Source organism: Platalea leucorodia, assembly GCF_965183815.1.
Source record: "Platalea leucorodia genome assembly, chromosome: 5".
In the NCBI taxonomy this organism is placed as follows: Eukaryota; Metazoa; Chordata; class Aves; order Pelecaniformes; family Threskiornithidae; genus Platalea; species Platalea leucorodia.
Genome location: NC_138827.1, coordinates 15776057 through 15802660, shown reverse-complemented (window position 1 = coordinate 15802660; position 26604 = coordinate 15776057). Strand labels below are relative to the sequence as shown.

The following is a 26604-nucleotide window of genomic DNA, read 5'->3' as shown; positions in this document are numbered from 1 at the left end:
CCTCACCAAGGACCAGCTAAGTACTTTTTTTTTGCTGACAGCCAGCTCTTGTCCCCCTCAGAGCTGAGCTGTGATGAGCAATTTAAGGCAATCAGCAGTGTCCTAATTAAGGGCAAGGCTTGCAGCCATTAGCTGGAGTTGTAGGATGCAGAAAGGGTGTTTTGGGGGGGCCAGTGCCGGTGGTGAGCCAGACACAGCCACGCTCCTCGCTGGGGAGATGGGTGCTGGGTTAGCAAGCGGGGAATGGCTGCTGGTGTGGCCACTCTCACTCTGGGGTATTTGCACACCATGGGATGGTCTCAGCACCTGGTTTGGGGACTGTAACCCACTCCCTGAAATCCTGGTGCCTTAGCAAAGCCCCTGCTGCCTTCGGTGGCATCTCTCTCAGACACATTCAGGCCAAGCATCAAAGCAGTGGCCCCGTGTGGGTGGTGCAGGTTTGCTGCCTACGTTGACATCTCTCTTTAGAGCAGGAGGTGATGGGGAATTTTTGGTCCCCATTCTTTGGCCTCAGTGCTAAAAGGAACAGCCGCTCCCATCACATCCACAGCCCTTGAGCACCTCTGCCCATAACCAGTCAGTGCGGTGCGGTGGGTGGCATCAGTCCCCCGTGCTGTGTCTGGTGACGTCTTGCTGAAGGACAGCATTTAGCTGGGCCTTGGGAGGTGATAGGGCATGTTCCTAAAACATCTTGAAATGGGTTTAAATGTGAATCAAGCCCCCAGCACCCCATACACCCAGCCCCAACGCAGCACCCGCCCCAGCACCTTCACAGGGCAGGCATGGACCTTTCCATCCCTTTCCATCCCCAGACCTGCGATCGCTCAGCCGCCATTTCGGTGTATACGGTACCATACGCTGCTCCGTCTGCCAGGTGTCTCCTGCACCCTGGGTGGCCCATCTTTCTGTGCACATCAAGCATTTCCCTTATAGCGCTGGCTCGGAGCCACAGCCGTACATAAGCAGCTGCTCAGCTATTAAACAGCCTTATAATCTCAGGACTTAGCATCAAAGCAGAAGCTCTCTTAGCAGAGACGTGCAGGGATCAGACTTAAAAGAAGTCGCCGAAGTAGGCTGGGAAGAGTCTTTGCCAAGTAACATCTGTCTAAGACAGTTAACATTAAGTATAAAAAAAACCCCACCTTTTGTTCGCTTCTGTTTAATGAGCAAGAGAGTGCTCTCATGGAGCCTAGCATCTCATTTCACTTTCTAAACCAGGTCTTGCATAAGCCCATGTACTTACCTGATCTTTTCCTTCTCTTTCAAAACAGGCATGCCAGCCCAGCTGGCCTTTTGCTGACAGCTGTAGTGGCAATTTCCTACACAATCGCAATGCTGTATGAGGGGTGAGTAGCTTTGCAAAGCTGGAGAGTTTCTAATAATTTCTACCAGCTTTATCTCCCAAGGTTTCGGGGAACGGCAGTAGTAGAGATGTTTTTTTCCAATTAATTCAGCGGGGAAGAAGGAAAACAGAGGATTGTTTTTCAGCTGTTTTGATAATGGGCAGATTCCTCTCTGAAACTATTTGCTGAGGTCTAGAAACATTTATGCATTTGTCTATTTTTATCAAAATGAGATCTTTTTTTCTTTCGGGTGCCTGATTCTGTCTGTACAAGAACAATAAGAAAGGCAGTGAGAGGACTTACTGTGTCATCTGAAGAGACCCTGCAAGAAGAGCTTGCATTTTGTAGTTCCTTGTATAGGCTTCTCTGATATTTTGCACCACAATACACCTGCAGCCCCAGACAGAGCAGCCCAGAGTTATTTCCAGAAGCAGCAGTTGTGCTTCAGCAGTGAAGGGTCTTTTGTGTTTGCAAGGGAGGAGGAGATAAAAAGAGAGCTGGTCTTCGTGCAGGGAGAGCCTGAGTGTGTGCTGAGCCTCATCCCGCTTGCTGCGGGGATGGTCCCGGGTGGGAGCAGCTTGGAGCTGCTCCATGGTCCAGAGAGACCGAGCCAAGGATTGCCATGGCACAGGAGTAGTCAGGCTGTGCCAACCTGTGAAGGGCAGAGTTTCTGAGCCCAAAGGAGAGCACACAGTAGTCTTGATTTTAATTCTTCCTCTCTTCTTTTGCCCCTCTCTTGTGTTTCTACCCCCTCTCTCCCCAAATTCCCATACTCCCAACCACAGGCCTTTCACAGAGGAAATATATCGGCAGAAACAGAAGGGAGTGAAGAACAAGTAGCAACAGGTATGTTTGCCGATCGGCGTTTCAGCGAGAGGGGCTGCTTTGCCGGACTCCCCCACCTACGAGTGCGTTAGATGGGGACGGGAGCACCACCCACCCTCCCAGTGCGCCTCTGCCCAGCCCTGCCTTCCCCGGCTCCTCCAGAGCCCTTCCTACACTTCTCAATGGATTTGAGGTTCAAACCTCTGCAAAAACCCAGGCGAGAAGGCTTTTACACAGCAGCGGTTGCAGCCGCCTCTTGGCACCCAACCAGCAGCCCCAAAATTGTTTTGATTATATACTTGAGAGTCAGTGTGAGGGAAAATTGCTAGGGAGCTTCGAGGCTCCAGGATTAGTCTAAATTAGGCCGAAAAAAGCTATGGGCCATGGCAGATGCTCCAGCAAGTGGCAGGGATGGTGCAAGAGGGCTTGCATGCCCCACCATGCCGCAGGGAAATTGGGCATCCCTGCTCCAAGGCTGCTCCATGCCTGAGCTGAGAGCATTTCTGCACATGGACTTGTACCGGCTCACCCCAGAAATTCAGCCCAGGCTTGCTCTTTGGGGCCAAAGGTTTCTGCAAAAGTGTAAGTTCCTGCCCAGGCTCCTTTCCCTGGGGTTAAATGCCTCCCTGGAAACCCCCGATGCATCTGCCCACTGGCAGCTGGAGAGCCTGGACAAGCACACAGCACTGCTGAGGTTTTGGCAGCCCAATAGCCTCTGCCCCGGCAAAGATGCTGTAGCACCAGTGAGGTCCCTAACAGAGTCTTGTCTCTTTGGCTTTTGCGAAGCAGTGCTTGGGATACCTCGGCACAGCGTGCCTCTCCGGTCCCCACGCTGTCCGATTTGACCGTTTTCCTACTGAGATGTATCCTACTAATCAGCCCAGCAACCCTTAATGAGCCAACTGAGCACCCTGCAGTATTGGAAGTGATCAGAGGAACAGCCTGAGCACGGCGGCACCTCCTCGCTGCAGCCCATGGGAGCTGGAGGTCCCTGTCACCAAGGGGGATGGAGGGATGGCAGCCGTCCCATGGGGAAGCTCCAGCATGGAGAAGCCCAAGGGGAAGAGTCAATCCCCATCCGCACCCTGCAGATATCCCATCCCTGGCCGTGTCGGTGCCCCGGTCCCCTCCACACCCACCCAGCCCCTCCTTTTCCCCAGGTGCCACGTGAGGGTCCTGCCTGCCTTCCCCACCACCCAGTGCCTTCCAGCTGTTTTTCACTGCCTTGCAGGGGTGGTGGGAGGGAAATGCTGCTTCTGCCTTCTCTGCTGTGCGGCAGCTGGGTACAGATCTGCCCCTCTGCCCCTGCCACCAGCCTCTGTGAGTCCCAAAGAGCCCAGTGCTGGATCCTGCCCTGAATGGGAAGCTCCCAGGGGCGGTGCTCCAGGCCCAGGTTCAGTGTTTACAGATTCCCAGAAGAGTTTGAGAAATAAGCTGTAAATGACCAAAAAAAAGTAATGTAAAGCCCCCGGCAGCGGCGCTGGAGAAGGGAGCTGCACTGCTGCCGGCTCCCTCGCAGGCACCAGGATGCGGTGCCGTGTCTCAGCATTGCGTTGTCCCCTCCGCAGAGGGTCCTCCCTTTTCTCGGTGTCACCTCCGTGAAACGGTCCGATTTCCTTTTGCTTTTGCATGTTGTAATTCACCCTTCTGGCGTTGCTCAGCAGGAATTAAAAGTGTTGGTTTCTTTTCAGTCCAGCCTCTGTTTCCTTTGGCCGGGCTCACGGATGCTGTGTTTGTGTTTCACCGCTTCAGAACCATTACACGAGGATTTTTTTTTATCACCATCTCAACGACCTTTCTCTTAAAGACTTGGGCATAGTATTTTATTTTTAGATAACTTTCCACATCGCCTTCACAGTTAATGTTTATAGACAGAGGCTAAAACAGCCCAGTACCCATAGCAACCAGCAAGGAGAGGATGTGTTGCATTGTTCAGACAATTTATGTCAGAGTTGCCAGGCCTGGCTCAAAGTCTCTGATGTAAATAAATTCAGATTCGTTGATAGGTGAAATCAGTATTTACCGAAGAGACATGTGTTTGTTCGGGAAGGATTACTCTTAACGAGAACGCAGCGAGGGCTGTATTTGTGCTGTCTGTCTGGGAACCACGCACGCCTTTCCCTGTCCCCACTGCGAGGCTGGGAGGACCCCAGTTGTACCATTCCCATCCCCAGCCAGCATCAGCCCCCCCAGATGGGTGTCTGTCACCTTAAACCCCAGTGACAGAGCTGCTTCCCCTCCCGTGCCTGCAGCATCCCAAAAGCACAGGGGTTTGGTGCTGCACTGGGACCAGCTTCATGGACTCCTTCCCCGTTGATCTGCCATTTCAAACCCAACCCTTCCCACTTCCCAGCCACTCCGTGTCAGCTTTGCATTGCACAAGGGTTTTTCTGGGGCTATGCCAGATATATCCCCGTTTTTAGTAGCTCTTCCCGCAGCAGCCAACACAGATTAATGTGTCACTGCGTTCACAGAACTGGTTCTGGCTGCCGTAAAGCTGGAGTTTGACGTTTTAGAGGCATCTGCTCTGTTACCTAAAGCAAAACTGAGGAGCTGGAAGGTGATGTTCAAGCCCATCTCGCAGGGTCCAAGCCTTTCTCCCTTGGGCCTGGGGGTGGCTCTGGCCCGGGCCAGTCCCTGGCAGTGCCATGCCGCTCACCAGTGCTGTGGGGAGGAAAACACAGAGACACCATTATTTATATTGTTTTATAGTATTTAACAGCAAGGGATTAAGGGACTCTCCCTCCCTGGTTTTAAGGAAAAAAATTCATTCCTCTCCAATTAGTTACCTAATATTTCTAAGAATTTGAGATTACAGAGGGTGGGGATGAAACCTTCAGGCTGAGCACAAAGCACTGGTGGTGCTGGAGCTCTTTCCCCTCTTCCCATCCCCAGGGCCAGTGCCTGGCTGCGGCTGGGCCATATCCTGCATTGGTGCAGGGATGGACCCCATGGCCTCCAGGTCAGGATATGAGACTCCTCCTGCTTCCAAAGAAAACACCTGCACCGTCGGACCCCCAGGACCAGCCGGTTGCAGACCCAGAGCCATGCCGGCACAGTCGGGTGCATCCTTCTGGCTCTTGGGGACGCGTTGAACACCAAGTGGGGTCCCTGGAAAAGTGGTCATGGGTCTGTTTTCATAACTCCATGGCTTCAAAATCCACTGTGGGGCTTGCTGGGCCCATCTGATCTTGGCAGGGGGTTTGTTTGCAACCTTGGGAAATGCCGCACATGAGGCTGTGTGTAGATGCCACAGATAACGCCTCCCTTGATGTTCAGGACATTTCTCCAGAGCAAACACCAGGAAAGGAGAAACTAGTTAAATCACAACTCCTGCCTGGCAGGGACACCAGGATCACCACGTCCATCGCACCGTGCTGCCTCGGGTCACCCTGTCCCGCCACACAGCCCCCGGCAGCGGCTGTGCCCACCCTCGCGCTCCACCCGGGTTTTCTTCACATGGCCGTTTGTGTGGTTCCCCCGCACATGTCTTCTGCTCCGTGAAACTGCATGTGGTATTTTTTTTTGGGGTGGGGGGACCACCCATACAAACGCAAACAGCCCCAGCGATGGGCACGTGGTGCGGGGCCAGCTCCATGCTTGCGGGATGCCTCATCCAGGGACACTTTGGGCTGCAGATGGAGGCCGCATCCTGTGGTCCTTTCCCTGAAGGCAATGGGATGGCAGGGACATCCAGAACCCGGGACACGTCCCCAAAGGCCCTGCCCTCTGTTGTGACCACCCATAACCCTGCACCCATGTTTGCTTTCGCCCGGCGAAGCTGCACTGCCTTCACCCAGGGGAGGGACGGCCACTGGCCCTTACGTGGCAAACACACATGATCAGCCAGGAACAGAGAATAAACATACAGAGCAATCAAGGCAGCCTGGGTCGCATCGGTGGAGCGATGGAGAAGTCACGATTCCCACTGGGCTCCTGCCAGGCCTGGCTTGCTGAGTCTGCACTTTTGCTGTTCGGGAAGATGGAGGGAAATGGGGGCTCAGGCTCTGGCAGTGGCTCCCACACCCGTCCCGACGCCGAGGTTGAACCTCAGCACAGCCATTCGGTGGGCAGGGGAGACAGGCTGCTTTGCCAGCGATTGGGATTTGATGCAAAATCAAAGAAAGATGAGCTTTGAGCAGAGTTGGTATGGGGGCTTTCAGGGGCAGTTTGGGCACTGACTACTTTATTGGGGACCCCTTAATCCAGAGAAGGCAGACGGGGGACACAAAGGACTTACCTTTACAGGGGAATAAACCAGCCTCCTCTATCCCTGCTGCATAGGGAAAGCAGTCTTAGCTTTAAACGGTCACAAATGCAATGGGAAGAATGCCCTGGTAGGAAGATACTTCCAGGTAGGAACCACCAGCATTGGAGCCCAAACAAATGCCTGGGGCAGGAACAGGATCTGTCCTGCCTTGGCAGAGCCGGGGTTGAGCCGCATGGGCACTGCTGTCAGGCTCCTGCTCTGGGGTCTGCAGATGTAGGCAGCCCCTGTCTCGTGGGTGCCCAGGGGATGCTTGAAAACGACCCCCAGCACCAGAAGAGCAGCGCACCCTGTGCCCACCATCCCCCCGTGCCCACCGTCCCTCCGCCCTTCACATCCCTCCTGCCGGGGACAGCACGGCGACGCCATCCAACCCGCCCCGGCCCCAGCCCGCCTCCGCCCTCCACCCCGGGGGCCTTTACGCACGGAGCTCCCGCCATGTGCCAGAGGACAAGTTACGAGGCTGTTTTCTTTAATCTGCACACTAAAAAGCCGCCCCGGGACAGCCTGGTGAGCTGGCCATGCTGCGCCGCATCCTCCTTGGATCTTATTTCAAAAAAAAAAAAAATGTAGGAATGTGCTGCTTTTTCCATGTTGCATTTCCTTCAGAGGGGAATTGTTTACCGAGCGTGGCTCCTTTCTGAATTGAGGTTGCAGGAGGGAGACAGAGCAGGCAGAGCCCCCCGGGAAGGCGATGTCAGGGCAGGGGTCTGCCCGTGGCTCTGCTTTGCTGCTGCGCCAGGGCTGAGCATTTGCGGGAGCCTCCAGGGTCCTCGATTTGGGCACCAGCATGGAGCGAGGCTCAGCCCTTGCCCAGCTCAAGCCCCCCAGTCCCAAACTCTGCCTCAGCCTCCAGCCCTGTGCTGGCCTCAGCCCCGTCTGGACCCCACGACTGAAGCAGCAAGGGTGGATGCAGGACCCAGACACGAAACACCTCCAGGCTCCGAGCCCTCAGCACCGGCTGTGCATCCCTCTGCCAGCTCCAGCCTGTCGCTGCCTAGCTGGCTCCCTGCCTCCTCCTGGGCTTTTATTTTTGTCCTATAACCCCAGCAGCCATCACTATTTCCATGGGAACACTCCTGAAATCTGTAGCAAAGCATCCACCGGGGGCACCGAGCCTCCCTCTCCCCTGCGCCCTATATTCCAAGCCCAGTTGCTGCCCATCTCCAGTTACAGGTGACATTTCTCTCTAATCCCAGGGAGGCTGCCGCTCTTTTGCAGGGAGCAGAAGGTGCTGGAGTTTGGGGACACATCCAGGACACATAAACGCCTTTGTCTCTGCCAGATGCTGGCGGGATGCTGCTGCCTTCGAGTGAACTGCAGGCGAGAGGATGGTGATGAGATGGGATGGAAACCAGGAACAGAGGATTCCCAGGGTGCTTCTGGCTCGGGGAACCTCAGTTCTGCTCTTGACCCAGCTGTGCCACATGGTTATTGACAATGAGTTAAAGACATCTCGGTGCACTCGGAGGGGCCATGTTTCCATGGCAGGAGAGTGGGGCACCATCCCCAGGGCGGCCGATCAGCGAAGCCAAGCCCCCTGCAGAGCACTGCCACCAAAACCCCAGCTCTCGCCATGTGTTCAGCCGTCCGACGCATGTTTGTGCTGCCGGTAAGGAAAGCAGCAGCACCAAGCGATCTGCTGGACCATGCTGCTTCCCCGGCTCTGCACCGCGATATGGGTGTTCAGCCCCTGCCATGGGTTTTTGGCAAGTTTATTGCAGCAAGCACACACCAAAGATGGGAGAAGGGGAACAGATACAGAAAGTCCGGAGACCACGGCACGGCACAAGCCTGCTCCGGGAGCTGCATCGTGCCGGGCGCAGGGATGGTGTCTCCAAGGGAGCTCTCACCGCCCCTTGCCTGGATGACTCAAGGAATTGGGGATTTGAGACATCTCAGGCTTTCAAATTCTCTGTTAATCAAATCCCAAATGCTAAAAGGAATCAAGAGACATGAAAAGTGTTGCTAAAGAAGTAGGGGGTGGGGGAAGGAAACAAATAAACCCACCCCCTGGTCCCCAGTGACAGAGCAGCCTGCTTCTGCATCATGTCTCATCTGGGAAAAATTATATGTTGTGAATTATGTGCTTCTTTTGAAAAGCCTTAAAGGAGATTTAATAAAATGAGACAAGCTAATAATATAGGGAATAAATAGCAACCCTGGATGCTGCATCTTGATTTAATCAGATGCTTTTCCCCAGGGGGACGAGCAAGAGCTATAGCTAAAGCCTCCCTTCCTTTCCCTACCCAGCTGCTCCCCTCTTCCTCTGCCCCCTCGCTCCTTCTCCTGTCCTAGGGGAGCAGCCAGGGCAGGATTTGGGGTCCCACAAGACCCCGCTGTTTGCCAGCAACCGCTGGGAAATGCACAGCCCACGCTGGTTATTCATGAGTGGGCTAACGAGCAGCACGCTGGGGTGCTGTACACCAAACAGGGAGAGGGTCCCTGTCTGAAGAACAGGGCCCTGTCCTGGGGGAGAAAAGCAGGAATTGGGGAGCCAGGAAAGCCGGGCTGGGGCGAGGGCTGGGGCAAGGGCTGCTGCACAGAGGACCAGCCCTTGGTAGGACATGAAGCATCTTAACGGCAAAGGTAACAAGCTCATGCTGGATGTGCTGCTCTCTGTGCCCGGGAGAGGCTGCGGGGTCTGTGTGTGCCGGGGCGGGAAAGGCACAAAACGGCTGTTCCAGTCTTGGCTTTTTTGCCGCTTGGACCCATAGGACCCAGCCATAAACCCAGGCCGGCTCGACCCTGGGATGACAATACTTCCCAGCTCCGCAGCATGCTCAGAAATCAAAGTCATGTTCTGATGTAATTGTTCTTTTCCAAGTATCCCCCCACTCGCCTGTCCCTGGGCCGGGCGGCACGATCCGCGCTCCTGCCTCCTGGTACATTTTGCTTCCTACATTTTTGCAGAGGCTGTTGCTGCTGTGAGCTCTGTTTTGCTGCTTGCACAGTTCGTCCAAGCCAGACTCTGGGGAGCCACGTGTTCTGTTGCTGGGATGTTTGTGTGACTTTCGTGGAATTTCCTTTCCTCAGCCACTTGCTCACGGCTGCCGGGCGGGTTTTGTTCATTGGCAGGTGGCTGGTAAACCTGGGAGGGTGCAAATAAGGAGAGAAATAGCAAGAAACCAGGGAATGATCTGTACTGAAGATGTTTGATTCCATTAAAGGTGTCTGCGGTCGCTGGGTTTCGTGCACAGCAGCCTGCCTGAGGCTCTCGTTGTACCGAGCAGCTGCGTGAACGAGCAAAGAGCCTGTATCCTCCAAAACTGGGCAAGGAGCAAAACACCCTGCAAACGGCAGGGTCAAACTCTGCACAGGCGGTACAGCAGCCGTGGGGGAAAATGCTATTTTATCTGCCCCTGCTTAAGACTCGAGCTATTTGCAGGCAGGTCAGAAATAGGTGGTGATTTTTAACAGAGTCATAACCGTGGGAAGGCTTTGCCTCGCAGTGAGGTGGATCCTTTATCATCCATCACTGGCAGCCAGCTCCCAGCAAATGTGCTCTGCTTCCACCGGGAGATGAGTTTCTAGATGATCTTGGGGGGACTCACTCAGCCTAATGACTCGTAATGCTCCTCTCCTCAGGCTCTGCGTGACGCTGCGAGGAGCTGGGCTCTGGGACAGCGCAGGCAGCGCCCACGTCCTCTCCCCGGGAACTCCCGCAGCCATCAGCTCTCCGCTGCCTGCCCGGGATCCCTGCCCTTGCTCCCGGGGGGTCCCTGGCAGGGTGGCTCCGGTCGTACCCTGCGCCCCTGAGCCGAGCCCACGGGATCCTGGCGGCACATCTGCCTTGTGGCCTGCTCTGCCTTTGCTGTCGCTGAAGAGCCTTTTGGAGGGAGCAAATAGATATTCCATCGCTGAAGCCTGTTAACCTAAGAGTAGGCTTTGAATTTTTACCCATTCCTGGCACGATGAATAGTTGTACGGTTAACAATAAACACCAATCGAGATATTCGATTTGTCTGTCCCCCAGAGGTCGGCGCTTCCTATTCCCCCTGTTGTTTTCCATCAACCGCTTCAATTAAATGATCTTTTTGTTATTTTGGGGTGATGCATTTGTGCTCTGTAATCGGCTATTAAACCTCTTCGCTGCCTGGCACACGGATCAATACACATGGGAAGCCGTCCCACTTTATCTCCCCAAAGCGTCCTTGTGCCTCCGCTGCCAGGCAGGGTCCTTCCCTGCAGGCAGGGATGGGGCTGCAAGGGGCTGTTTAAACCGCTGCTCCCTTCCGCCCCACAGACAACTGCAATTCCTCTGTGAACCTTCGGACAGTGTTTAAATTAATGTCCAAGTGTGAGACCACGCTCGGGGGAGACAGCATCCCTTTCTCAAGGGGTGCGGATGAAATGCACCGTGCTCCACGAATTTGTGTGTTTTAGCTGTCCCTGAGGTCCCTCTCAGTGTTGTAGGTGAGGCTTCTGCTATCCTGAACCTTATTTAAACACCACCTTCCGGTAAGTTTTTTTTCTAATAGATCCTCACAGTTTTTATTTTTATTCAAACTTTCTCATCAGCCTGATGTGAAAAAGGAACTTGGCTTTTCCTGGGCCTCGTCTCTCACTTAATGATGGCACAGAGATCCCCCAGCACAGCAACACTCCCGTTTCCCCGAGGACTATTGCCTGCGTGCCGCTGTCTCGGAAGATGCCGGTTCAGCCGAGCTCGCTGCAGCCCTGCTGTGCCCGGGGCCCGGGGAGCTGCCTGGGCCGGCCCTCGCGTCCGGCTCCAGTGAGACCCAGCAGCTCAGCACCCGACAAGATCAGGCCCCCGATATGAAGAAGCACCATTGCACCCTGCCCGCCCCGGGAGCAACCCTGCTGCCTGCACTGCGCCTGCATCCCTCTGAGCATCCTCCTCCTCCTCCTCCTCCTGGCAGCCCCCCCTCCACGGCCCCACAGGGGCTGCAGGGCCCTCATGCCCTCAGGTCGAGCTTCCCCAGCCCTGCCCGGGGCAGTACTGCCCGCGCGCTGCCCGCCCTGCCCGCGCGCTGCCCGCCGGGCCCTCGCCCGCCCCCTAGCGGGGGAGTCGGCGCTGCGGCGGCGCCGCGCTCCGCGCCCTGCGGCCGGGCTGGGGCTGGGGTCGGGGCCGGGGTCGGGGCTCCGACCGGGCTGCAGTGCCCGGTGGGACGGAGATTCCTCTCTCTTGCCGTGCCCTGCCCCGAGCACACACCGTACCGGGTCTTTCCTGCCGTCTGTCTGCCTGCACACCCGCTCCTGCACTGACAGGAAGCGTAAAACGGAGCAAAACCACGCCGGAGAGCGGGCTGGGACCCCCGGCACCCCCCGCTCCCGGTCCCTGCACCCAGGCAGCGCGGCTGGCAAAGGGCTCCCGCTCGGGGCGACCCCGCTGCAGGGCGTGCGGAGCCCCAGGAGCCCCGAGCCGGCTGCAGGGCGCCGGGAGCCCGCACCGGGCTGCGAACGGGACGGATACAAAGCATCGGGTACCGGAGCCGAGCTACACAGGGGTCGGCTTGCAAACGGGACCCGGAGCCCGGACCGGGCTGCGAACGGGGCCGGGCTGCGCAGAACCGGGAGTGGGAACCGGGCTGTAAGCGGGACGGGGCTGCGCAGAACCGGGGGTGGGAACCGGGCTGCAAACGGGACGGGGCTGTGCAGCACCAGGAGCGCGGTCGGGACTGCAAAGGGTCCGGCTGGCAGAGGCAGTGCAAACCGGGCTGCAAACGAGACTAGGCTGTCAAGCACCGGGAGCCCGAAGCGGGCTGCAAACGGGACCGGGCTGTGCAGCACTGGCAGCTCCTACCGGGCTGCAAGCGGGACGGGGCTGCACAGCACCGGGAGCCCCAACCGGGCTGCAAGCGGAGCCGGGCTGTGCAGCACCGGGAGCCCCAACCGGGCTGCAAGCGGGGCCGGGCTGTGCAGCACCGGGAGCCCCAACCGGGCTGCAAGTGGGGCGGGACTGTGCAGCACCGGGAGCCCCAACCGGGCTGTAAACGGGCCGGGCTGTGCGGCCCCGGGAGCCCGAAGCGGGCTGCCAGCGGCCCGGGCGGTGCGGCCCCGGGAGCCCGTCCGGGGCGCGGCGCGAGGCGGGCGGCGCGGGCCGGGCGCGGGGCCGCGCGCTGACTCAGCCGCCGCCGCCCCGGGCCGTGACGCGCCCAGGGGCGGTCGCTGCCGCCTCCATAAAACGCGGCGGCGGCGGCGGCCGTGCAGAGCTGACACCGGCCTTTCCTGCGAGGGGAGAGGGGCTGAGCAGCCGGGCAGACAGCGCCTTCCTCCTCCTCTTCATCCTCCTTCCTCTCGGTGCGAGCTGCCCCTTCGCCGGCTTCAATGAAACTGGCAGCGATGATCAAGAAGATGTGTCCCAGCGAGGCCGAGCTGAGCATCCCCGCCAAGAACTGCTACCGCATGGTCATCCTGGGCTCCTCCAAGGTGGGCAAGACGGCCATCGTCTCGCGCTTCCTCACCGGCCGCTTCGAGGAGCAATACACGCCCACCATCGAGGACTTCCACCGCAAGTTCTACAGCATCCGCGGCGAGGTCTACCAGCTCGACATCCTGGACACGTCGGGCAACCACCCCTTCCCAGCCATGCGCCGCCTCTCCATCCTCACAGGTACTTGGCTGGGGAGCACCAGGAGGAAGGGGGGGAGTTCCTTTGCCAGATTTCAGGCTTTCTTGCCCAGTTTGGGGATGTTTCTCCAGTCCCGGGAGGAGGGATTTTGCGTGTGCACATAATGGGCAACTTTGCTGCCTGCACGGGGTGGGTGGGAGGACGCGGGACCGAGGTGCTGCCCGGTCCTTCCCACCCCGGGTCTCTGTATGGCTTAGGCAGCGGGTCTCTGTGTGCGTCCCCGTCCCTGCAGCCGTCTCACGTTCCCTCTTTGTCCCCAGGAGACGTGTTCATCCTCGTGTTCAGCCTGGACAACCGGGACTCCTTTGAGGAGGTGCAGCGCCTGAAGCAACAAATCCTGGAGACCAAGTCGTGCCTGAAGAACAAAACCAAGGAGAACATAGAGGTGCCCCTGGTCATCTGCGGCAACAAGGGCGACCGGGACTTTTACCGGGAGGTGCAGCCCCGGGAGATCGAGCAGCTGGTGGGAGGGGACCCCAAAAAATGCGCCTACTTCGAGATCTCAGCCAAGAAGAACAGCAGCCTGGACCAGATGTTCCAGGCACTCTTCGCCATGGCCAAGCTGCCCAGCGAGATGAGCCCTGACCTGCACCGCAAGGTTTCGGTCCAGTACTGCGACATCCTGCATAAGAAGGCACTGAAAGGCAAAAAGCTGCTGAAAGAGGGGGGCCGGGGCAGCACGGAGGAGGCGTACGGCATCGTGGCCCCCTTCGCCCGGCGACCCAGCGTCCACAGCGACCTCATGTACATCCGGGAGAAAGCCATCGGCGGTGGGCACAGCAAGGAGAAGGACCGCTGCGTGATCAGCTAGGAGCCCCCGCTCGCCCCGCGATGGGAAGGAAGGAAGGAAAGAAGGAAGGAAGGGAGTGGGGAAAGATGCTCGTTTCCTAATTGACTTTGGGCAGGCAGGAGGGTGGGTAGGTGCCCACCCGGGCAGAGAAGGGGTCGCCTCTTCCCCAGCCTCCCTTCTCCCGAGGGATCGCTTTCATCGGCTCCCTCCCCCGGGGGTGCATTTTGGGAGCAAGGGATGTGAAGGGGGAAGCTTTGGAGGGCAGGAGGGGGGGTGTCGCTGGGAGCAGCCTCCTCTGGGCAGAAAGACAGGGAAAGGGTACGCTGCTGGGCAGCCAGGTGGGAGGATGAGCGTGGAGGGCACAGACCTTGGTGTTTCTTTCCCTCCCAAACCACCCAGCCTCGGGCACTGCCTTCAGGAGGGAGGGCAGAGGCCTGCCAGCGCCTGCTTGGGGCTTTGGGCTTGGTTTTTTGTTGTTGTTTTTTTTTTTTTTTTTTTTTTAAACTTGAGAAGCTGTGCACGGACTCTGGCTCTGTGTTGTGTGTTCATCTGTGTCTGCAAAACACGTGCAGAAGATGCTCCTGTTGCAAAGACATTGCAGAGTTACAGCCCCGATGGACCAAAAAACTGACTCTTGTTTACATTTGTCTTGTCTGATTTGCAAGATTTGGGGAGGGTGGGGGGAGTGGGAAGGGTTTTTTAAGTAAGAAAATAATAGGCACTTTATGTAGGTATTGGTTGTCATTGACACGAACAAAAAATCTTCAAGTGTTTCTACCGTGGGTGAAACTTGATGTTTTATTTTTTCTACAAATTAATAAAATCTTTTTAAAATGACATCTGTGGGTTTGCTTTTGCTTCCTTGCCCAACCCCATAGCAAAACCAAATCCTGTTAAACCGAGACCTGAGCCCAGCTCTGAGGTGTAAAAACGGCCTCTCAACTCAATCCTTTTATTACCCCACTTTCTCCGACTCCCAGTGCAAAGGTTTCAGTCTCTGCAAGCAGCCGATTTCTTGCCACACGGGGTAACGAGGGGCCAGGCCCAGAGTTAGTTACTCAAACGGGTCACCAAGCCAGGACTCTTTCCTCACTTCACTAATGCCGAGTTACGATCCCGCCAGCCCCATGACACGCCGGGCATTGGCACGTCGCTCACTGCAGAAACCGAGCAAACTGACATCACTTCATTATAAAGAGCCGATTGTGTTTCATGCTTTTTCCCGATTAACTAAGCACACTTTAATGATGTCAACAGAGAGTGATTCATTTGCACCCCGTCCGGGATATTGTTTTTGTTTTGCAATATGAGTAAAGGAAGTACTTTGCTCGAAAGGTCACCTTTGCATCTGATTGTTTTTAATCTCTCCCTAATAACAAGTCACAGTAACCATTGCTAGAAGTGAAAGGGAAAGGGGAAAGCACTTCAAAGAACAGCTCTCCCTGGCTCCAGCTTCTGTTTCAGTTCATTTTCAGCCCCCGTTCCCCCTCCAAGCAGCAGAACAAATCTACATTTAATACATATTAATGGCAAAAAAATTCTATCAAAGCCACAAGACTAAGGTGGGTGAGTGAGACTGCAAACCAATCTGCTTCAGTTTCGTTTGAAACTTGGATTCAGGTTGACAGAGTTAACTTGTTCCTGTGCTAAGTGCCAGACATTTCTTTGGAAACACGTTGTTTCTTCCAGCTCCGTGTACACCCTGATTTCACAGGAACAGCAACTGGCAAAAAAAGGGAAACCACCATCCAGGCATGAGACACAAGAATTTATTGAGCTGGGACAGGCAACGGCTGGCAGAAAGGTAATCTCAGTAATAAAAAGAGTGTACATTGTGCTTTGTTTATCTTGGTGTTCTGCTTTACTCAAAGTTTACACACTGGCACCTTCCCAAAGAAAGTGCTGGTAAAGTATTCCAGTGGGGACAGAGTAATCTCTAGGCTACAGGTGTGTCGCAACCATCCCAGCTCCCAACGAGCAGAATTACTTGCCTTTTGGTTTAGGAAAGAAAAACCGTACCCAAACAGACCTCGCTTCTCTTCTTTGGAAGGCACGAGTGCTACCTGCCTTCGGACGCTGGCTCTCAACAGATACTGTATTTCACTAGCTGGTTTTTCACCTCTTCCACTACTGACCTGCTCCATCTTTCAGCATTATTCAGAGAACCGTGAAATTCAAGGTCCCGTCACATCTTTGTTAGACGCTGAGATGTGGCACTGCTTACCAGGTTGTCATCTGCCACCGTAAGAGCTGACAGCAGGAGGACAGAGGGCAGGGGAGCCCCGAGATACATCTGAATGCGAATCAACATTTGAGAGCTTTCCATCAGCTGCTGGCAAATGTTCAAGCCGCTCAAGTGCTTGTGTTTCTGGGAAGCCCCTGGAGCACTTCGGATGTGGAACTGACCCGTCCTGTTGAGCCTGAATTCTGTCACGTATGGAATAACTAAAAGCTCTTGTCATTTATGCCCTTTGTTTTGATCCTGCTTGCCCTTCCTCTGTTTTAAGAGCAAGATGCCCAGCGTACTGCCTAGAAGCTGCACTTGCGCAAGGAGATTTACGCACCCAAAGCCTACTGAAATCCACTCCCCTGGCAGTCCCTGCTTTGCTCTCCCAAGTCACTCTGCTTCCAAAAAAGCAATGTAACGACACAGGAGCTGGGCCCAGGCTACGCACGTCCTCTGTGCTGCCAAATCCCGGCCCCTGCTCAGCCCACATCCACTCAGTGAACACACAAGAGGGGCAGTTTGGAATTTCTAAATCTTTACTCATCTCAGACACAGCCATCACTTGTTTAAAAAGAGAGGGAGAGAAATACAAAAGTAATTGAAAGCAATCATTCCTCTTTCAACACACGCAGACTGGAAAGTGCCCCAGAGACCCTTTCCAGGAGCAGGGCCAAATAACTCACGCTTCCCTCTTATGCTCCCTTTTGATATCTGGCCACTTGTGTCAGTTCAGACACGAAAAAAATTGCAGAAAATGCCCTCTTTTTCTTGTTGAAGTTAACCAGCCGGTACTTTGACCCTTTGTGAGGAGAAAACAGTGTCTCCTGCTTGCTTGAATGTAAAAAAACCCACACCACCCCAAGAGAAACCAGAAGATGCATATATAAATGCACAGTGCTACAGCAGATCAAAGTGAACATACCACTGTAATCATCATACGTGAAGCACACAGTGTTCTGGTTCAGTGTCACATACCTGTGATCCACACAGGCACAACTTCAGACCAAAAAAGCATAAAAGAAGGAAAAGTAAACTTCTGCCACCTTTTTCTCTCCTGTTCAGCCATAAGAGGAGGTATCTCGGACCCAGAGAGCAGAGCTGTGCCCTTCCTACTCCTTGGGGATTTCAAACATGCAAAGGCTCTTGTACTTCTGCAGCAGTTCATTTTTGGTCCGGACCTGCTCCCGCAGGTTCTGCAGCTGCTGCTGCTGCTGCTCTGGGCTCACACCGATGCCGGGCATGGAGCTGATCAGCTTCCTCATCTCCTGAAACTTGTTCTTCAGCTCATTCAGCACCTGGTGAACATCCTGGCTGTCCTTATCCATGCTGCAGAGGACAGAAAATCGAGACATTGTTGAACTCTCCTATAGGAACGTCCCTTTAGCCCACGGGGGGCGACTATCATTTCCAGTACAACCAGGGTTAAGCCTGGTTAACCCTGGTTAAGTCCTGGTGAACTGGAGTTCACCAGGAAACTTTTGGTCTAGCTACTACACAAACCTAATTCACCTATCCCAATAACATGGACACAGATAGATATACAGACTGGGTAGCCTCTAGGGCAAACTGGTTTGCTGCTAATTTCCAGCACACAATCCAGTTACCTCAGGACCCATCAATCAGGTTAGGAGCTGGTCTGCAGCTTTAAAACATTACCATGGAGCGGGCTACATTCTCCCTCTGTTTGAACTCCCGTATCTCTCTTTGGGGAAGGTAAGATTACATACATGTGTTCTGTGTAGGCACCTGGAAAAAAATATCTCATTCTCATCTGTGACCTGTTGCTGCTGTAATACAAAAAAATCAATGCAGTCAAACAGCTTGACAGTGGAAAATAGAAACTGGTCCCCAAAGTATCAGAGTATCCAATGGCAGAGAAAGCGGTACTTTGGAGCTTTAAAATGACTCTCTGGGGATGTATACCTAATAAAAGAGAAGCGACAGCTTATATTTTTTTTTCCCCAAGAGCAGCACAATTGGTTCTACAGCCAGCTCTGTGCTTTTCAAGGATCAGTGTTGTCTGAGGCAGCATCTGCCCTCAAACCCTCATTAGTATCTGCCTCAGCTTTGTTAGCACCAGCGAGAAGTTTTACCGATTTCAGGCAAAAGCGAGTCTCCGCTTCCAGGGCACCTGTTAATAACGAGAGTGGGATTCTAATGGTCTTTGAAAACTGGGAGCCTGTTCGATAGCCAGACCTAAAAATAAATCCACTTGGCATGACCAGGGCAGAGAGGTGCTTGATTATAACTTTGGGGAATCGTGACATGGCTTAGAGCAAAACTTTTAACCAGATGGTCCCCGTTCATTTAAAAAGCCTGTTGGAACAAAATATTCATTACTCCCCTCTAAATAAAACTGCAGCTGGTACTATAATGTATCCCCATTATGCAGGCATTCACGGTCAGGTTTGCAGTGGAAAAATACAGGCACATGCACAACCCCATGGCACGTCTGGGGAAGGATGGGTTGACACTGCCTTTAATCTATGATAGCTGCAGGCTGGCTTTGAGAGGGACGTCCTCCCCGCTCCAGGTCTCCCCAAGTCTTGTTCCCTCCCCACAATTAGAGAACTGATGGCTGCCTGTCCAGCTGGGTAATCCAAAGGAATAATTACGTCAGGTTTGGTTTTTTTTTCTGATGGGTGGTTTTCCTGCTGAATCCAGCCGCTGAAGTGACTCCCTCTTTGAGGGCATGGACAGGCAGGGGTGAGGAGGTGTGGGAAGAGACCGCAGCTGCCTGCAGTAACACAGGATTCAACGCAATGTCCAACCACAGCCTGTGCTGATGGACTGCACGTAAGACCTCCCTTCAGGCACGGTGTTCTTCATTACACCAGCACAACCCACCACTGGTGGAGCCATGCACTGGGACCTCAGCGGCAACGCCATTTGATGGTACAAGGGTGAAAATATCAGCACGCCCTGCTTGGAAAAACTTTCTCGGGACCCAAACAACAGGATAGAGCACGTGTCCTTGAATGTAAGCAAATTTCCACGATACATCCTCGCTCCCGAGCACAGAGTCACCTTGGAGATGTGTCTTCACAGCTGAGTCACTGTCAAAACAGCAGGGCTGGGCTCTGCAACTAGCGGCTGTGTTAAAGGATAATATGTTTGCCATCTGTCAGGGACATGAGGCAACACATCCCACCGCTTGCCTCTGCGGTCCTACCCGTCTGCAGCACTGCTTAGCATACCTACATCTGCTCAAGCCACCCAGGAAATGCCGTGGCGAGGCCGAGGGACGTAGCGGGGTAGCAAGAGTGGGTGGCTCAGTGGGACAGAGCACAAGATATCCTAGGGACTGTCGTCTGCGGGTCACCATGACCTGCTCGGTGACATGCAGGAATGTGGGAGGTCTCAGCCCATGGCTACTGCCCACTTTGCGTATGTACATGTATGAACCTGGCAATGGGCTTAGCCTCACTTCTGTGGTCTGGACAGATCAGGCAGAATCGAGGTCGGGGGCAATTGCCCACCTCCAGCACAATGGGGAGACTGAGGGAAATCAGAGCATTTGCGTTCTCATGCCCGTTCTGTATCCGAACTGGTGTGTAAGGGGGTATTCAGTTCTTCCTTGCCATGGCTCTCAGGCTGCAGAGTCCTTAAGAGCGAACCTCTCTCACTGTTCAGACGTGCTTGATACAAGTGAAACATCAGCAGGACACAAACCAGCCTCAGCTCCTGAATAAGCGCACAGGGAAAAGGCAGCCAGGCCCACAACCAGTAACACGGGAATTCATGCTTCCCACGCCCTCCGCCTCACCCCGCAGTGTGCCCAGGTGAGAGCACGGAGCTGGCCTGGATGGATGTTCATGGCAAAGCCATGCTCCTACCAGGACCTCAGACAAGCATCTCTGAAGGGGTTATCCTGGGCCGGAAACATCCCAGTTCTCAGGATCCTTCTACAAGTATCTTTTACCCTGACAGTTCTGATCTTGAACTGGGAAGAGAACAATTTAACCTGTACCACTGCAGAAGCCATCCCCCTTTTTATGACTCCCCAGCAATGGGCTGCATTCCTGCCCCAGCACTGCCTGTACTTTCTGAGGCTGTTATCAGCCAAGCAGTACAGTTACCCGGGGCAATAACCCAGCGCAAATACAACGCTCCTGCTCCTGGGTGTTAATGGTGGGGCAGTGTACCTGGGCCGTCGGAGCACCCGCACTGCCCGGGTGACCCAAACACCACCCGGGTATTGGCATGACTGGGAGTGGAGATGCACTTGGGGCTGTGCCAGCTCCCTCTGACGCTCTTCCCAGGAACTATTGTTGTGAGAAAAAGGGCAAAGGAGATGCTGGGAAGTTGGGAGAGCATCACTAGAGGGGTGCCCCCATTGCCCTGCTCCCCATCCAGGGCACCCCAGGGATGTTGAGGGTTTAGAACATCATTAGAGGGGGATCCCATTGCCCCGCTCCCTGTGCGGGGCACTCTGAGGATGCTGAGGGTGGGAAAGCATCATTCGAGGGGGGACCCCATAGCCCTGCTCCCCACCCCGGGCACCCCGAGGACGCTGGGGGTCAGACAGCATCATTGGAGGGGGGTGGCTGGAGCAGGGATGAGGGACCCGGGCCGGGCCCGGTGCAGGGCAGCTCCTGCCATGCGGTGCCCGGCGGGGGGGGGCCGGGTGCCGGCGGGGCGGGGGGAGGCCCGGTGGCCGCGGCCGCCGTTACCATTTGATGATGTCGTGGACGAGCGGCAGGAAGGAGAACTCCTCCTGCGCGGGCGGCGGCGGCGGCGGCGGCAGCAGCGGCGGCGGCTTCTGCTCGGCGGGCGGCTCGGCTGGCGGCGGCTCCTCGGCGGCTCGGGCGGCGGCGCCCCCCGAGGCCATGGCGGACCCCAGCCGGCGGCCGCGGCGCCGCGCCGTGACGGAGCGGAGCGGGGCGGGGCTCGGTCACGTCGCACCGCCCCGCCGGCCGCCTGCGCCAGGGCCTGGGCTGGGCCTTCCCCTGAGCTTGGGCCTGGGTCTAGGCCTGCGCCGCGGCCTGGGCTGGGCCTTCCCCTGAGCTTGGGCCTGGGTCTAGGCCTGCGCCAGGGCCTGGGCTGGGCTTGGGCCTGCGCCGGGGCCTGGGTCTAGGCCTGCGCCAGGGCCTGGGCTGGGCTTGGGCCTGTGCTGGGGCCTGGGCTGGGCCTTTCCCTGCGCTTGGGCATGGGCCTGTGCCAGGGTTTGGTCAGGCCTTTCCTTGAGCTTGGGCCTGGGCCTGTGACTGCACCAGGGTCTGGCCTGGGCCTGTGCCAGGGTCTGAGCTCAGCCTTCCCCTAAGTTTGGGTCTGGGCTTGGGTATAGGCCTGGGCCTGCACTGTGGCCAGGGCCTGGGCCTTCCCCTGAACTTGGGTCTGAGCTTGAGCTTGAACTTGAACTTGAGCTTGGGCCTGGGCCTGAGCCTGAGCCAGGTCTGGGTCTGGGTCTGGGTCTGAGCTGGGGTTGGGGCCAGGGCTTGGCTTGGGCCTAAGCCTGAGCTTGGCCTGAGGCTGGGTCTGGGCCTGAGCTTGGGCTGTGCCCCTGCAACCCCCCAGCAATCCCCGCTCCCTCCTGAGCCCCACGCGCCCCGCTGGCGCATCGCCCTGTGCAGGACCCAGCTCCACGTGGGAGGCCGGAGGAAGGACAGAGCGTGGGGTCCGGCACCCCGAGGGCAGGGCAAGGAGAAGGGGTCGCAGGAACTCTCCTGCGCTGGCCTGGCAGCAGCTCCCAGTCCCTCGAAACGCTCAGATCAGTGTCCCAAGCCTGCATGCGTCCCTCCCTTTTGAGCCAAATCTTAGGGGAAAAATTGCATTATTCTGTGTTAAATCAATAACCACAGCAGGGTTTTGCTGTCTTAGATCCCAGCTTTCTGCTGTGGTTTTTCATTAGTTGGTGTCCTTAGTTTGACTTTAATGCAACTGGGGACAATATGTCGAGGGGGCTGAGTGACGGGGACATGGTCTTTGTAACGCCTTAAAGACGAATGCTTACGCAGGACCAGGCTTTCTGCCCAAGGGAGGAAGCACGGCTGACATCAGTCGGAGGGAAAGCAAGCTGGAGCGTTGGCTGAGAGCCTGGGCTGGAAACTGGAGGAATCTGGAGGAAGAGAGACAGAAATTTGGTATCAGGGCTCGGAACCCTGTGAAGCTGGGAGAGGGGGAAGAAACGGGGCTCTGGCGTGGCTGACCTGTGGGTGGAAGATGCAGCTCGAGACGGCATGCGGTTGAGGCTGGGAGGTGGAGGATGATGCCTCTCTGCACCAAACGGCCTCAGAGTTTGCTTCAGCAAACTGCTGCCGCTGTGTTTAAACCCCTCTATCAACACAAAGGATCGCAGTGCTAATAATACCAGCCACAGTCATGAGTTTTTCTTCCTGCGTTAGCTTAGAGAAAATGCATGATTTAATTTTTCATTTGAAATAGGCCCCCCTGCTCAACATTTATGGGCTGAGGATGACTTGGAAGGCAATTTTCTCTTTTAAACCAATTTCTTCCAAAAAGCAAACAGAGGCTATTTATATATCAAATGAGAATGCTGGTAACCATTTAAACACGCGGAGTATTGACTGTTTGCTCTAAATATAGCAGATGCAATCGCTCACTTTGTTCCTACTGTCAGGAATAGATCCCAGCTCAGGCACTGGTGCCGGAATGTGCGAAGGAGCCCGGGGGAGCCCAGGTCCCGCTGAGCAGATCCCTGCAGGGAGGCTGGTGGTATTTATGGTCCTTGACTGAGCCAAGCAGGAGGCACAGGATGCTGTGTCCTTTGCGTGGGGCTGAGCGGAGAGGTTCATTTCTGTCACTTTTTATGGGCTGTTTCTAAAGCGAGGTTTGATTCAGGCTCCGTGGGGGACACTTTCCTCTGTACTGTGCTGGTTTTAACTCTCCCCTTGACTTTACGGAGGAAGGCGGCTAATTGCTAGGCTGCTGGACGCCTGCCTCTGATGGGTGAGTCAGGCAGTCGTTAGAGCAGGTAACAACACGCAGATACCATTCAGCCGTACCTAAAGCGCTGTCAGTCAGCATTTATTTGTGCCATTCAGTTCCCATTTTGGGTCATGTGTTCCCACAGCAGCTGGAACACACAGCTTTATCTAGTTGGCCTTCCTCCCTGTCCCTGCCTCTCACCTTCCCTTTCTCGTGGGAACAGCTCCTCCAGCTCCCTCAGGCAACCCACCTCTGTCCTTTGGGGCTTGTCATGTCTCGTGGCAAGTCCAGGGGAGAGCAAAGATGTTTTACAGTAGGGTTGTGGTTCAACAGGCCCTTCCATCACTGAACATGCTGGTGAATTGGTTGGATGAGACTGTGTTCACCATTTGAGTGTCAGCCTGTGCAAGGGGCACAGTAGAGCTGTTGGCTATACCATGACGGTGTGTCCATATCCCTGGTGAGGACTGCAGGGAGAGGTGAGACCCAGCTGACCGGTTGGGGCGGGAAGAGGAGACATGCTTTTGGGCATGCAGACAAGTGTTGACCTCAGCTGAGGAGCAGTGCTGGTGTGCCCTAACCTTCACCTGCCCTTGTGGAGCTCCAAGCCGTGAGTCCCCATGGGGTGACTCTTTGATGACCTGGGTTACATCCTTGTAATGCAGTTCCTAATAGACATCACCACCAACATGGTCTTTCCCCTTCCACATCACTTTGCAGTCCTGTTGGGGTCTCCATCTCAGACAGAAGGGCCGTGTCTGACCATCCACTGTTCTCATGTGGAGCTGGTGTTGGTCTGCAGTTCTTCCTAATTTTCAGTCTGGATTTTTTCACCCACTGCCAGATCCTCAGCAGAAGGACTTGAATGAATGACCTGTGAGAACTCCTAGTGAGGCAGCTAAAGCACGAACAAAGCTGCTTAGTGTTGAATGAAGAGAATAATTTTCCCCCTGGATTTGGTAATAAACCTGAAGTGCAAATGATCAACCTGTTTTTCCTCAGTATGCATTTGATTGTGGCTCTTTGTATAATTCACTTGCTGGACAGCCAGTTTCTGAAATGTGCAAATGTTTCCAAACCATCTGATCTCCTGCATCTTAAAGCCATAATGTATGCTCACTGCTCACCCAAACATTTGGTTAACCCGTTATCCTAAGCCCCAGCTGATCAAATAGTCTGTATTCAGAGCCTCTTCTGTTATTGCCTGTTTCCTTTACAATACCAATGTTACTTTTTTTTTGGTGTTATTTCTATTCAAATATCACCTCTTGTCTGCTTCCAAAGGTAACTTCTGAGGGATTTATCACCAGTTATTTCATTCAGCACCAGGTGACTGTGCCTTTCACCGTTTCCTTACAATGACTTGACGTTTTTATACTGATGGTCTGGCATTTCACCGGGCTCCACTTCTCACTGCCGGACCATCTGGAGCTTGTTGTGCTGTTGCCACCAGCTCTGTTATAATTTTTTACTATGTGGCTACCACCAGGTTGAACGTTTTCTCTTCCTCCTGCCCCTGCACTGCATCATCAGCCTGAATTTTCTGTTTTTTAAGTCTTGCTGAGCTGCTGTGGTGGGATAAGTCTGTATTGCTAAGTTGGGAAGGTGTTGTCAGGGTTGCGGCCGCCTGGGATGGGGCGATAGGAATAAGAAGTTATAGCTCCAGCTCTTGGCTGTGGTCAGCAGCACAGAAACGTTGGCCCTTTCCATGGGCCATGGCTGTGATCCTGCAACTGCTCAGGTTTCTTGCCAGGATCCCCCTAATTTTGACCAGATGGGAATTTGGTCTCAGGCTCTGCCTCATCTTGACTCCTGGCATCATTCAGGGGCCATTTCAGGGCCCTGGTGTCCCTCGCTCCTCAGAGGTGCTGATGGGAATGGGGGGGGTCATCAGGCAAGCTTCATCCTTTGAAGCACTGTTTTAGCCAGAGAGATTTAGGCCCTGGAGGTCTGGCTGCCCCCAGACATGCAGCCCTGCACCAGCCCATGTTCCCAGAGCTGCTGGTGCCCCGGGTACCATCAGGGTTTCAGATCCAGCTGGTGTGAACAAGCAGCACCAAACATGTCCAAAGCACCCCAGTGCCTCCTGGAGCTCACCATGCTTCAGCAGAGCCACTGGCTGCTGAGGAAACCCTGCAGTGCCCCATCCTGGGGCTGCCATGGGGCGGAGGGCTGTCGATGCATGGCGTGGGAGATGCCGTCCTCGAGGAGCGTGGCTGCCTCTCCCGGGGAGCCTGGCATACAGGACAGAGCCTGGGACAAGAGGTGGCACATGAGTTTTGGCCAAGCTGCTTGTAGCTCCGGGTTGGGTGTCGGAGCTGCAGGGCATTGGCCTGGCCATGAAGGCCAGTGCTTTGGTGCACCGAGCCTCGAGGGGGAGAATGGGGACGATTCAAGGGCACAGGGAGTGTCCAGCGATCTCATGATGTTCACTGATGCCACCCCACCACTGAGCAAACACGGAGGCTGGCCCAGGCCACATGCCACCCCGGGGGAGGCACCCAAGCCAGTGCGTGGGCAAGGGGAGCACGGAGGGCTTCTTGCGCAAGGTCAGCTATGCAGAAACATGGATCCAGGAAAACACGCAGCTGGGTCAGCCGCAGCCTCCAGCCTGGCCCGTCTCCAGGCGCAAGTGGCTCTGAAGCTCACTGCCTCTGTCGTGCAGTGCTGTGCCTGTGGGGCATCTCGGGATGGTGGGTCCTGGGAGCCACCAGTCCCTGCAGGGTCCCACCCGGTCATCCCCGTGCTGCACTTGAGCACTCTCAGCCTCAGTTTTCACCCAGTGCAAAGGGGCGAAACTCACTTTGCAGGAACAAGGCAGGAGCTTGGAGTGTGAATTTGGGGTGTCCCTGAGGACACCTACCCCTGCAGAGGGAAGTGCCCCTGTTACCATAGGACAAAACCAGCCCCGGATCCCTGCTGGCTCTCACTTACAGCGTGGTGACTCAGCAACGTCCCTGCCATTATTTACAAATAATGAGTTAGCCACAAAACACGTGCCTCGAAACACACGAGGCAGCTGCGCTTGCACTCTCGATACGCAGTAATGGTTTTGAAGCAATGCTGCAAGAGCCTGCACCAGTGCCCAGTGCCCGGCCTGGGCAAGGATTGCTTTCCTCACCCCCTGGATGCACACCCTGTGCATTGGGAAGGTAGTGGAGCAGGACAGCACATACGTGTGCATCCCTCTGTGTGTGCGCATCCCTGCGTGCATCCCTGTGCTCGTGCGTCCCTGTGCTCGTGCATCCGTGAGTCCCAGAGCAGCGCTGCCCGGCGCATGGGCACAATGGGGGTTTCACAGCTCGCTCTGTTCAGAGGACAGACTTGTCGAGATGATAAATTTATCTGGATGCATGTAGCAGAGACTTGCTAATGGGGCCACATTAAGGACTTTATTGAAATCCCTGCTCCCTTTCCTGGTGTAGTTCTTATTCTGCTAAAGTGGGTCAGGCTTTGTTTGTGTGTTTGTCAGGTTCTCTTCAAGTGTGGCAGGAAAAGCCATTACCTGCTGTCTGAGCACTTCAAAATGTTGCTCTTTGGTTACTTAACGCAGGGGGAGAGGAAAGGAGCTTTGTTTGGACTCTGTTTTGGCACCACCGAAAAGGCATCAGGTTAAGATTTCAGCCTGTCCTTTGCTTGAATTGCAAATACCATTTTGCTGTAATTGGC

General features: G+C 55.3%; 3 protein-coding genes across 4 annotated transcripts in view; 2 read left to right on the top strand and 1 right to left on the bottom strand.

Moving 5' to 3' along the window:
• Window positions 1-3892, top strand: part of PEMT (phosphatidylethanolamine N-methyltransferase) — a gene marked incomplete at its 5' end in the record, with an annotated part of 41855 nt that extends 37963 nt beyond the window's left edge. The window contains 3 exons of one of the 2 annotated variants that reach the window (XM_082311839.1): window positions 1272-1346; window positions 2129-2189; window positions 3860-3892. In XM_082311839.1, the coding sequence (XP_082167965.1) occupies window positions 1272-1346; window positions 2129-2183 (130 nt within the window). In that variant the 3' untranslated portion in view covers window positions 2184-2189; window positions 3860-3892. Of the gene's footprint in view, window positions 1-1271; window positions 1347-2128; window positions 2190-2957; window positions 3806-3859 lie in introns of those variants that run through there. The other variant, XM_082311838.1, reaches the window with a different exon arrangement.
• An 8671-nt stretch (window positions 3893-12563) lies between these two features.
• On the top strand, window positions 12564-14145 carry RASD1 (ras related dexamethasone induced 1). Its single transcript, XM_082312114.1, has 2 exons — window positions 12564-13012; window positions 13291-14145. The coding sequence occupies exons 1-2, from the start codon at window positions 12727-12729 to the stop codon at window positions 13839-13841; spliced, it is 837 nt and encodes a 278-aa protein (XP_082168240.1). The 5' UTR covers window positions 12564-12726; the 3' UTR covers window positions 13842-14145.
• A 1428-nt stretch (window positions 14146-15573) lies between these two features.
• On the bottom strand, window positions 15574-20898 carry MED9 (mediator complex subunit 9). The gene is made up of 2 exons (XM_082314295.1): window positions 20721-20898; window positions 15574-17373 (listed from the first exon to the last, which is right to left on the bottom strand). The coding sequence occupies exons 1-2, from the start codon at window positions 20876-20878 to the stop codon at window positions 17157-17159; spliced, it is 375 nt and encodes a 124-aa protein (XP_082170421.1). The 5' UTR covers window positions 20879-20898; the 3' UTR covers window positions 15574-17156.
• Window positions 20899-26604: the final 5706 nt, after the last annotated feature.